General features: G+C 41.2%; 3 protein-coding genes across 3 annotated transcripts; 1 reads left to right on the top strand and 2 right to left on the bottom strand.

Moving 5' to 3' along the window:
• Positions 1–2,710: 2,710 nt before the first annotated feature.
• Positions 2,711–3,139, bottom strand: LOC134187128 (uncharacterized). Its single transcript, XM_062655247.1, has one exon. The coding sequence runs from the start codon at positions 3,137–3,139 to the stop codon at positions 2,711–2,713; it is 429 nt and encodes a 142-aa protein (XP_062511231.1).
• A 2,901-nt stretch (positions 3,140–6,040) lies between these two features.
• On the top strand, positions 6,041–6,967 carry LOC134187129 (uncharacterized). Its single transcript, XM_062655248.1, has one exon. The coding sequence runs from the start codon at positions 6,041–6,043 to the stop codon at positions 6,965–6,967; it is 927 nt and encodes a 308-aa protein (XP_062511232.1).
• Positions 6,968–7,020: 53 nt separating this feature from the next.
• Positions 7,021–7,754, bottom strand: LOC134186675 (uncharacterized). The gene is made up of 5 exons (XM_062654688.1): positions 7,734–7,754; positions 7,653–7,668; positions 7,502–7,582; positions 7,319–7,445; positions 7,021–7,260 (listed from the first exon to the last, which is right to left on the bottom strand). The coding sequence occupies exons 3-5, from the start codon at positions 7,542–7,544 to the stop codon at positions 7,206–7,208; spliced, it is 225 nt and encodes a 74-aa protein (XP_062510672.1). The 5' UTR covers positions 7,545–7,582; positions 7,653–7,668; positions 7,734–7,754; the 3' UTR covers positions 7,021–7,205.
• Between the last annotated feature and the right edge of the window lie 5,137 nt (positions 7,755–12,891).

Genomic DNA, 12,891 nt, shown 5'->3' on the forward strand with positions numbered 1-12,891 from the left:
TAGATATCGTTAGTTCCAGCAAATAAACAGCGAATGCTGTCAGCATCATCTTGATGAAGAAGAGACTTAGTATCTCCACTACTGAACAACATCACCTGGCCACATTAAAATGGGTACCAAATGCACAATGTTTAGAATTTACTTCTAACTTACAGCGTCAACTAATTGAGTTTGATATCCACCACAACTTAAAGAGTAAGGCAATGAGACATCTTGCCTAAAGGCAGCACCAAATTACCATCAAATGTAGTAGTATTCTATGCACCAAGATATAATTACACAAAACTTTAAACACTGTTCAACTCACCAATTGCAAGACTTAAAATTCCCACACTTATTCAATTATTCATGTACATCTGTTAGATCGCATGTTCTATAAATATGTCACTGAGTTCTTACACTGATATATGTCTGTTTAATTGACTGTCTGTCTATACATGTTTTCATAAATGAACTATAGCACCACAGCAATAGCTAATCTATGTGTCCATTACATCTAGTACATACAGTGGTGCTTGAAAGTTTGTGAACACCCAATACAAGTTCTTATTTATTACTTTCCTAAACTTTCATTTGTATGTTTCCTGAGACGTGCTACAGAAAATCAGTCAAACCCAAAATATAATAAAGTTAGCAAAAGTTTGTAAACTTTCTCTAGTAGTTGTTATGTCTACCTTTGGATGTGTCAATATTACATCTGTACAATTGTACAAGGCTCTGACAATGTTCTTCCCATTCTTCCATAGCAAATGTCCTCAAACTTTTCAAGACTGTCTAGTGGCAAAAATTTACAGTTTTTAGGTCATCCCATAGCATTTCAATTGGGTTGATATCAGGACTTTGGCTGGGCTATTCTAAAACCCTAATGATGCTTCTCAAACCAAGATTTAGTTGTTTTGCTGTTATGGGTAGGGTTGGTGTCATGTTAAAAATGTTCATCTGTTCCAGTCGAAGTTGATGAAGTGCGACACTGATATTCGCTTAGAGAATTTCTTGATACTGAAACAAATTCATTCTTTCTTTAACAAGCCTTCCTGTGCCAGATGCAGTAAAACAGTCACACAGCATTGTGGTACATTACCACCACTGTGTTTCACAGTAGATATGATGTTCTTCTCGTGAAAATCTGTGGTCTTTCCTCGTCAAACATACTTTTAGCAATTGCGACCAAACAGCTCAATCTTTGTTTCATCCGTCCATAAAACTGTGTCCCAAAAAACTGAATAAGTCTGTCAAAGTGCTCTTTGGCATACTTTAATCGCACATGTCGATGATTTGTTGAGATAAGCAGTTTCCTACTTGCTACTCTTTCACACAAGCCAGTTTTCTTCAAACTTTTGTGAACTGTAGAACAACATCAACTCTGGACACTTTCAACAAATCCTGAAGAATCTTGTATGTCATTCACGGGTTGTTCCTGACTTCTCGGACGATGCTGTAGTAAGTGTCTGAATCATCTTAGCCAGTCAGCTAGCACAAAGGAGCGTTCAAGACATTTTTAATGCTCACCACTTGTGCACCACTTGATAAGTTGTTGACTGATGGATGTCCAGACGCTTAGATATCTTCTTGTATCCCTCCTTGTTGTGGTCACACTCGATATCATCTGTCTGAGCCTCTCACTAACTTGTTCTTTCATAGCATACTTAAGATCGTTCATAACAGCAAGTATGTTCGGCAAGAATTGCGTTCGTTCAACATCTATTATTGCTATAAGGAAACGTGTGGGACAAAATTAGTGCCAAATTGGATACAATTGCTAAGACAAACTAAATAGAATTTCATTACGGGTTCACAAACTTTTGCTAACTTTGTTCTCTCCGTTTGACCAATTTTCTAATCCTTACAAGAGCACTTCAGAAGTCATTTTTCTTTCATGGTGTAATTAAAACAAAATCATTTCTGTAGCACTTCTAGGTATAGATACAAATGAAACAAAAACTTGTAAAGGAGGTTCACAAACTATCAAGCACCACTATACATGACACATGGACAAAAACTGCACTGCACACTAGATATTCACTACACACACACACACACACACACACACACACACACACACACACACACACACACACACACACACACACACACACACACACACACACACACACACACACACACACACACAAACACACACACCCACCCACCCACCCACACCCACACAGACAGACAGACAGACAGACAGACAGACAGACAGTCCTGCTATATGTTTGTTAGCTTGTCGTCGTTGTAATGTTCAATCATTTGAAGAATATAATACCTTTGACAGACAGGCAGACAGACAGACAGACAGACAGACAGACAGACAGACACACACACACACACACACACACACACACACACACACACACACACACACACGCAGCTCTCCTTTATCTAGAGACACAAACACAGAAAAGTCACAGACACATGCAGAAGCTTGAATAATGCCCCATACTCCAGCACGTTAAAAGTACAGGCCCATGAAGCACTATTTTACGAAATATTGAAGACAAAGTATATTTGATATCTTACAGTTCATTGCTCTAAACATGCATTTCAAAGCACAATGTGATAAAAGAATGCAATGTATATATCTGGCTATCCATCCCGTCTGTTGTCTGTCGCTTGTATGTCCGTAATAATCTCTACCGTACTGTACAAAACTTAGCAATTATAACTCAAACGTAGTTTAGTAGACAACAACAGACAGGAATTGTTCCAGCTTCTAGATGTCCCACCTAATGTACTTCGGCACTGTAGTTACCAAATTGATATCCTTTATCTTGTAAACCTTCAGAAATTCCTTCATTGTGTAGTATCTTCTACTTTCCGTCCGAATCTCCGTCTTCCCAAACTCTACTGTCACAATCTCTCTGTTCACGCCCTCTTTTGATCGCAAGTACTCGTCGGTCCACCGATCATAAGCTAGAGAGTCCTTACATCCCCCTTTTACTACGAACGGTTGAGACTCTTTAGTGTACCAATGAAAAGTTCGACCATTCGGAAAATTCAACATTTCCTCGACTGTAAGAGCGGGGCCCTGCGACCCTAGTGGCTTTAGATGACCTGGAAGAGTCGCAGACTTTATGTCCGAGTCGCATGAACAAAGCAGAAGCACACACGGCAGACACCAGGCTTCATCGAATGCCTTCATTTCAATGCAAAAACGCCCTGGATACGCGAGGCGGGAGAAATGTGCTAGCTTGAATATTTATGTGCAGAGTGAACTGTGCAACCTCTACCTTTAGAGTTCTTGAATTGTAGTATGTATGGTTTCGCCTGCAGAGAACATACTTGCGCGGGCGACTACAGCAACAAAATGCGTACATTGGTAGTCTTTTTCATATCAAGCCGTTGTGAACGTTCTAGATGGTTTTCTGTAGACTCGAGCCAGTCTCTCCCCGCCTTCGTCATTCCCCGGATAGTCAATCCTCGCCGTGGAGATCGATACACGACTGCTTCTTGCATGCTGTCAGTTCAACCAGTAAATTTAAAAATTAATAATCAAAATCGTTTTCAAAAAGCTTCTAAACAATAAAATGACTTTGTTTATGTCAGAAGACATACTCAAAGATTAAATAGAGACTACACGTTTCAGTTTACTTGAATATTGTGAGTCTACTCTTGTGACATCACAACATGGACGCGGGTTGGACATGGTGATGCATGGCGGCGGTGGTTAGTCTGGTCATTCTCTTGATCGTTTTGTTGCTATTGGTTGTCAAAACGTCCAATCAAAACAATATAAATACCCAAATAGCATGATTTGATGTAGAATCAGCGGGTCAGCAGGTGTATTCACAAATCTTCAGTGTTCTTTTGATCTCCATGCCTCAGCTGATATGGGGGGTGGCTCCATAATTATGCCCATGTCTATATATATATATATATATATATATATATATATATATATATATATATATATATATATATATAGGGCATTCTGTCAAGAGGTATTCTGGTTACTCCTACTTCATTAGGAGTTATTTTAGCATCCTTGATATTTTATGTGTTAGATCTTCCAGCAGCTTCGAAATTTCACATTGCTTGGATGCTGCTATAGGAATAAAAGCAAAAAGGTTTTCATTAATAGTATTAGCCTCCCAGTTCTTCTGCGACATGAGTACAGAAATTGTCAACAATTTGAACCTGTCAAATACATGATTAATTGTGTGTCTGTGAATAGTTGTAGTATTAGTAGATGTTTGACCTGTTCAATTACTGAAAGTAATCGAAATAGCGACTGAATTGAACAGTTTAGGTCATCAGTTTGAGAACTATCAATGATGATCAATGATGATGATTATGGTGGTGGTGGTGCTGCTGCTGATATGTTAATTATTTATTTATTTATCCAGAGAAAATAATTCAGACTATAGTCTGATCTTTCATATTATACCCTGCTACACACTATGACTCTACGTACACATTACACTGGACAGCAAAGTACCGAGAATAGAACAAACAGATTTCACACCGACCATGAGCCACGACTATATAGCATGGCGGAGCACCCTCTGAAGAAGCTTCCTCACTTCACCATCTCACACTGTCAGATTTTCCATGTGGATCTGTTTGACAAGCTTGAGACACAGAAGTTCTAATGTTATGAATTTTAGTGCACTGGCTGCTTCAGTAGATGACAAATAGCTTCTTTAAAGATTTGAAATGATTGGCTAGTGACAAGATCCTCCTGCATATAAAGACACTTGTATGGTAATATTATGTTGAAGATATTGTGTTACCACAAGATTGTGTTTTATATTACTACTAGTGTGATGTGTATGAAGTGTACCTCAGATGTTTAGCTAGATGATCAGCCGAACCTGACCAAATTGCACTGCCTTGCTTAGCTACTGGCCAACCACTAGAGGACAATTAAGTGCTCAGTCAATATGGAAAGTAGTGCTGTCTTTGTTTGTTACTGGTTGACAACGTGCTATAGCTGACATCTTCTCTGGACAAACTGGAGTCTGACCAGGTGAAGGTTGGAAGTTTGCATTTGTATTGTTTCAATTACCCAGGGCTGGAGCTTGGATGTTCAGACACGATGCAGCTACACTTCTAAAATACATATGATTCCCGTACACTTATTTAACCCACTTTGCGTACATTGCAAGCCTACATCCTAATGAGTAGGTAGATAGTTGACGTCATCCACTTGGCATCCAACAGCTAGGTCACACATGCATAACAGACAATTTCCAACAGCTGTTCATACGTAGTTGTGTGACAACAGTTTGTTTTACAAGCTAAGTCTACCTTCATATAGCACTGTAAATTACGGATTGCAAACATCCCGTTCAGATTGCAAATAACGTGGAGGGTTCTGTGTTTCTTGACGACGTGGGAGTGGCAACTTCATCAGACTATTGCCTGCCAACGCAAAATAGTCTTTAGGGGTAACCAAGACTTTATGACTTCAATGCCACTTAACTACATGACCAAGACTGTCAGCAAATCATACTCACCCGCAAACAGGAAGAAACTCGACCAAAAGGGTCTCGTACGCAAATGTAAATACAATCACGATTAAGACTACAACTTCAACAGAAGAACTCTTATCGATACTGAAGTCTTTACCAGGTACTCTGCACTCAAGAAACCATCTAGAACGTTCACAACGGCTTGATGAAAAAGGTGCGTATTGCTTAGCGCGCGCTCGTGACTTACACCGCCTACTGTACAGTACATACAGTCTAGAGGCACATACTTGGGTAGCCTCGTACCCAGGCCCTCTTGCGCGCCCGGTAGCCTCGAACTTCCAGACCAGAGAGCGCGCAAAGCGATTAATGGCACGCTTTTTCCGGTACGTAGGGTGTCTACTTTTAGCTCTGGTATTCGAAGGTCGTAGCCATATGCATGGCATGATTAAATAGTACGGGTAATAGCGATCAAGAAGTTTTGACAAAGCAGTGAACTATAGAACTCACGGACGTCTCTTTTACATCTCGTCACAGTCGACGTCGGTCGTGTACCAATTTCAAGAAACTATTGCTCTGCCTCAATCTTCGTCTACGCCTTCAGAAGCAACAAGCGTCCACCTCATTTCGCAATGACTGAAAGAGAAACAATTCGCAGTAATGGTCGACCTGAATCATTCTGTGACGAGCAGCTGCAGAGAACCGACTCTCGGACAGCGCTGGCACGGTCAAGTAATTTCAATGCGTCGAGAACACGCTGGCCTGTCCTTCGAACGGTTCTAAATAGCGGGTCGAACGAATCGGTGGCAGAGACTCAGAACCTGGACAATGACGCTGAGGAAGTCGAACGTTTACAGTTACCCCAAGGTGATCATGAATCTCAACACACAACTACCCTACGTAAGTCTGCAACCACACAGACGGCTCGTAATCGCAAACTGCTGTGTTGCTGTTTGCGTCGCCGCCGACGTCAATGTAGCAGTGAAAACATCACACCAAGTAAGCGCCAGAGACCAGGGTACCTCCGGTTACTTCCTGCCAATAAAAGGAGACCCTATACAGACCTGCCTACCACACCTGGAACCCAGACAGATGACCACTTGTACTCTCATGTTCAAGCTCCTCACAACACTCACACTGATACTGTTCAGTTCAGAATCATTGGTACTAGTGATGGAGGATATGAAACTGTATCAATTGGCCCTGAGAGAAATAGAGAGCATAGCACCAAGTCAAGCAAAAAGCAGTCAAGTGATAATTATGATCATCTGAATTGGAACGAATACCCAAAGACCAATGAAACATACAATCATTTCAATTGGAGAACACAACTTGATGAATTGAGTGTGAGTGAAATCCAGTCAGACAAAGCACACTATTCGACACTAGACCGAGACAAAACAAACTGTGCAGATGACTATGATCATCTAGAGCCTCTAAAGCAACCAATTAAAACATCAATATCCAATTGTCCTTTTCAAGACAACATTCCATTTAACTCCACCGTTCTAATCTCTATATGCCTCTTTGGGCGACAAGGAAAAGAAACACCAGTATGATTGTCTAGCCACCATAAGGAAGAAATAGTAATTTGCTATAAATAATACGTCAGTTACTTTAGTCAATTACCTCTATGGTAACGTTGGCAAATTCATTTGTAATGACAAACTTTGCAGTTTCACAAGTAAATCAAAACAGTCAAATTACCATACAGTAGTCCTATTAGCTTACAGACATTGCCCATCACAGACCATACAACATAAAATACACTTCTGTTCATTTCGAATATGATTGTTCCTATTCTTGTTCAAGGGTACTGTTCTTCTTGCTGTTGCCACCAGCTAGATGCCACCTGCAATGTGCAGATGATTAGTTAGACAGCAAGAGTTGATGCCACAAGGAGGACATACTTTCCCCATCGTCCAAGCTGAGTCAATTGGGCACCTTCATTTGTAAAATGACAAGCAAAGAGAAGGTAGTTTCGAGGAATAACTTTCCATGCAAACCGCATAAACAATGCAGAATAGATGCACAAAGCTAAGAGCAATTGTCAATAAATTAAGATGAATCACTATAATAATTCAAAGTCGTGCCTGTTGTCATCTTGGGACTGATGATGTCAGGATCTCGAGACATGTCTGAAATAGCAGCTAAAGGAATTCCCCAATTTGCCACTAAAAAGCCGAAGATTAGCTGCAGTATCAACTACTGTGAATATCAAAATGTAGAATAGGCCTACTGTACCTGGTCCCCAGAAATGCTGCGAAGAAAATCAATTAACGTACGTGCCACGAGATGACAGAAACGGAAAGTAGAATTTCTTACCGTACTAAAATTGACGACGAACGAGTGATCATCGACGGCAAATTATGTAGAGGCAGAGCAAGAGATTACAGTCATAATTAAAGGTAACGTAACCACGTAACACACATGGTACAAACAATGAACGCCAATATCACCTGCATAAGTAGCGAACAAAATCTCTACTAAAAACGTATGAAACAATTTTCCCAGCCATGACCACGAACGAGAAGGAAAAGAAATAGACCTAATTTCCTGATATCCGGGATCCCAAATCGTAGGCCTAGCAAAGCCCCGGATTGGTAGGCCAGCTTCGTTTCGTCGAAATTCCTTGTCTTCTAACTTAGTACATCTTGAATTGCAAAATTAAATTTGAGATGCAGTTTATGCCTGTGTCTATTTTACTCACTTGCTAAAAGAAAATCAGTTGTTTGACAAGAGAGCGCACACTAATTTCTAGCCGCCAATTTATTTTTGCCGAGCGTAGCGAGGCTGCTAATCCGGGTCGCACAATAGAAATGGGCGTGGTCCTATATGGGTCTCCATCCAGCTTTTGGTGTGTGTGTGTGTGTGAGTGTGTGTGTGTGTGTGTGTGTGTGTGTGTGTGTGTGTGTGTGTGTGTGTGTGTGTGTCTGTGTGTGTGTCTGTGTGTGTGTGTGTGTGTGTGTGTGTGTGTGTGTGTGTGTGTATGTGTGTGTGTGTGTGTGTGTGTGTGTGTGTGTGTGTGTGTGTGTGTATGTGTGTGTGTGTGTGTGTGTGTGTGTGTGTGTGTCTGTGTGTGTCTGTGTGTGTCTGTGTGTGTGTGTGTGTCTGTGTGTGTGTGTGTGTGTGTGTGTGTGTGTGTGTGTGTGTGTGTGTGTGTGTGTGTGTACACAAATCTCAAATTTCTCCTCCCCACGACCACGTTTCATGATAGGACCTACCTTAAAAATCGTTTCCGTGCTCGACTACAGATGAGTCTAGGAACGATTCGTGCAAGCGACCAAACGGCGGCAAAAACGCTTCATGAACTTTCGTCGCCCCATCCTTTTGTATTGTAGCTAGTGACTGTGTGTACGTGACAACCAAGAAACACCTCTAGGAGTTGATTCAATGAATGCCACCTACAGTCAACTATTCACACGTCAGTATGATCAATCCTTTACGAACGCGAGGCGCCTACGGATACCGTACAACTAGTATTTTTTATTTTTTATTCTGACTGCACATGCGTTTGTAGTAACGGTAGAGAAAGGGCGCATTATTTCTGCCAAATCTACGCATGTAAAGCAGTGAAAGGGATTAGCAAATCACGATTGTTTTAGGCTAATTAGGCTAAAATATTGGGGTGGTAGGTCTCGCAGAAATAAAAAATGTCTCGTATGCCACGTCGCTATTGGCTCTTTGCTAATGTAATTTCGCTCTGACGCAAGTACGTGTACTCTCGACACGTGCATCGAAGTCTACAAACAACATGTCGACTCTTTCCAGCTCTTCTCGTTGTCTGTCTCTCGTTCTAAGATCGCTAGACTCAAAGTTTACCACAGAGGCCAACCAAAGGTCGACCGCAATGTACGCAAATCATAGCTCTGCACGTCGCCCTGCGTTGAGTGCAAATACCACGCTTTGTAGATGGTCTACTCGTTCAATGCATGCAACGTACGACACCGTGAGGGACTAGAAGTTGTTTTGCATGCGCTGCCTAGTCCTCCAAGTACGAAAAGGAAGACAAAGAGAACATGACATGCAGGTGTAGCTCACACGCTAACGAAATGTGATATCAGACGGTAAAAGCAATTGACTACTCAGTTACAAAGCCATTAGTAGAGAGCCAATAGCGACGGGCATTGCTATCAGCAGTTATCGTAAATACAAGAGCATGCACAAAAACTAACCAAACGTGTAAAATCCTGATTGGAGGATAGAGAGGCAGCGGTTTCCTTTGAGTGGCGAATGTCTCCAGCCGGTCTTTCTCCGCCGCAGAGGGGAGATGACCGGCTTGACACTCGAGCCTACACGTCTATAGCCTTAGAGGTCAAATTCAAACTCTATTGGGGAGGTTCACACACCTCAAATCCCCATAGGTAGTTGCCTCAGCCTTCCCAGGTAGAATTGGACTTGCAAAAAGTGGTCTGACACTGAGGCTACGTAGCTACGTATAGCTTGGGAACCACAACTATTGATATCAATTCCTAAAAATGCTTGATAGCATAAAATGTAAGATTGAAAAATACATAATATCCAAATACACGTATACCACTACTTTGCGAAACTCGACAAATGACGTCACTCAGTGTCTCAGAGTATGTTTCTGTTCTCTTGTCAGCAATTGACTCCTAGTGGGCATTAGCATCTTAATTAAAGTCTTTCTGTGTCTTAACATACTTCATTGAACTCTGGTTTACAAAGTGGAGCAAGAAATTAGAACAGCAGTGCTAGCTTTGGTACTTGAGTCTATGTATTAATTTTCAAGAGTGCCACAAAGCCTTTCACAGTCCTAATGGGTAAGCATATGTTATCAACTGTCTTTGGACCAAGTGTTGGTCAATTAAGATGTGGTGAAATTTACCAAAAAACTTTTGTCAAACACTTTTTGCAAGATTTGATATATTTCTCAAAAAATTCAAGCTTTAAACCTAACATAATTATAATTAATTACCATTTCTTTTGTCTTGGTGCACATTCTTGTCGACTGCATGAGTCCGACCACAATGAAAACGGCAAACCTGCGCCTGAATATTAGCAGGTCGGCCAAAATTATATTGAACGTTTCCCATGCTCATATTAACTTTGTCAATACTGTTAGAATACAACCAATTTTTGCTGGTATATTATGTGGTTGACAAAAAGTTAGAGTTAGGAATGTCGTAGTAAGGGTTGAAGGGAGACAATTTGTATTGTGTTGTTACTGTATTTAGCTGTGTGTTGTACGTGTGTTGTTATGCCTCCAGTTGGAACTGCATTACTGTGTGTGATGCGATTCAAATAAATAAATATTATTATGTGTTGTGCTCAACCAGATCAGTCTGGTTTGTAAAGTCTATTACAAGTACCGGTAAAAAACCCTTCTTCAGAAGTACTTAGACCATTACGACTTTCTAAAAATAAGACATGACTTTGTGAAGGATTCAAGTAGATCCAAGAAGCACTGTTTTCTGTAAGTGCTGCAGGTTGTGACGACTAGTCTCGCGTAGCCAGACCCCTTTCCGCTGCGTCAGCCTTCCGGGCGAAATGGGGTCTAGTCACAGCCTTTGATGTCGCTATCTAAAGACCGGATTTAGTTTCTTAAACGCTTCACTAAAGACCAGTCTGGTATGCAAGCATTGCAATCCTATCTCATTAACTTCTCTTGCTTCGTAGAGAACAACTCGAAGACTACAGCTAGAGTCGTTGCTGTTTGTGAAATCTGCATGTCTACAGCAGCAACTAAATGCGACCGCGGGAACGCTGACGTCGACAGGCTCGACGTCGTACGTTTATCGTTGTGCACTTGTGTCACAACGGCGACTGAATGCGAACGCACTGAATGTATGCGAACGTACTTGATGCTGTTTGATGCTTTTACGTCTAAAGCGACCGCGGACAGTCCAGAGTGAGCGGTATGATCTGGTACTGGAATTGAAGGGCTTGGAGCTGACGTCATCGAAACAAGATGAGTCGTCTTTCTGTGTTTGGGTAATCATCTCATGTGTTTTCTGCATTGCTTTACATCGAGTACGTTCGCATTCAGTCTCCGTTGTGACACAAGCGCACAAACGCTATGTACGACGTCGATCATAACAGATTGCGTAAGAGATGGATGCCTAAAGCCTGCCGACGTCAACGTTGCCGCGGCCGCGTTTAATTAATTGTTGCTGTAGACATGCAGATTTCACAAACAGCAACGACTCGAGCTGTAGTCTTCGAGTTGTTTCTACGAAACAAGAAAAGCGAATGAAATAGGATTGCACTGCTTGCATACCAGTCTGGCCTTTAGTGGTCAAATATTGACACCAGTCCGCACCAGTGACAAAGTGGCTCATGTCCAGCGGTTGACCATTTGAATCCTGTGCAAAACAATTTAAAATGTCAACTTTCCAATACTGATGAAAATGCTTTACAATAAATGGAGAATCTGTAAGGTGCTTCACTGTGAGAGCTCGCAGTTCCCTGTAGTTTTACTTTTGTTTGGCTCCTACTGCTTGAAGATGGTCTAGCTGATACAACATGAAAGAGGCAGTTCCCATCAGAAGGTGCTGTCACTCTCAGTTTGAGGCCAGACACTTGTAGTCTTTCAGAAAGAAGCTATTTATTGTCACATGTTGCTTTATTGTCTGAAGATGATTGCATAGAAGCAATCTGAATGTTCAACAGAAAACTGGTTGCTTTTGAATCTAGTGACACAAATATATATATATAAAGCAGAGGTGTCTGTCTGTCTGTCTGTCTGTCTGTCAAATTTCCATATATTTTTATACATCAAAGCTAATGCAGGTGAAACTAAAGTAACAGCTAATGAACAACAAGTGTCACAACTACAATTACAATTACACAAATAACAATTAGCATTAACGTTGAACAACATTTAAACTCTGGTCAGCATTCTGTCCATATGTTACTTTGATCACCTTTCTAGCCAACACCGAGGCATTGCAACGCTGAAGTTGTACTGACAAGCGTCTTCTCCAATGTGTTTAAAAATCTGAGGGATTGTTTCTTCCTTCTTCATCTCTATATAGTTTGGAAAGTTTATTGAGAAACGTTGATGCTTCTTCTCCCCACCCACCAAAGTGCTCGAAAACTGGTGAACTAAGGGTAGAAGTGTAACCTCTAGGCAACTGCTCTTGAGAATATTTGCTATGTTTGATGTCTTCTCTTCTTCTTGCTGCAGCTCCATCCGTAGTTGCTGCACTTCGGAAATTTCTTGGCTCCAGAGGTGAGCAAGAGCCACATCAAGCTCAACATTTCCCCACATGTTGAGTCAAACACAAAAATGTCTGCTCTATTGTAGGATGTTGTATATCTATCTTTTGGTTCAATTTGATGTTGGCATTGTAGACTGCTCAGGCATTCAGACCAGCACAAAACAACAGAATTGTGAGACCAAACTGGGCCTCCACCCATTTTGCATGTTAGTAAATGGTACCCTTCAACATCTAGTGACTTTCCACATTCACATTTAGTGGTCCAAGGTGTTAAAGACAAAGGTGGACCCAATCTGAGA

This window comes from Corticium candelabrum, chromosome 11, assembly GCF_963422355.1.
Source record: "Corticium candelabrum chromosome 11, ooCorCand1.1, whole genome shotgun sequence".
Taxonomy (NCBI): domain Eukaryota; kingdom Metazoa; phylum Porifera; class Homoscleromorpha; order Homosclerophorida; family Plakinidae; genus Corticium; species Corticium candelabrum.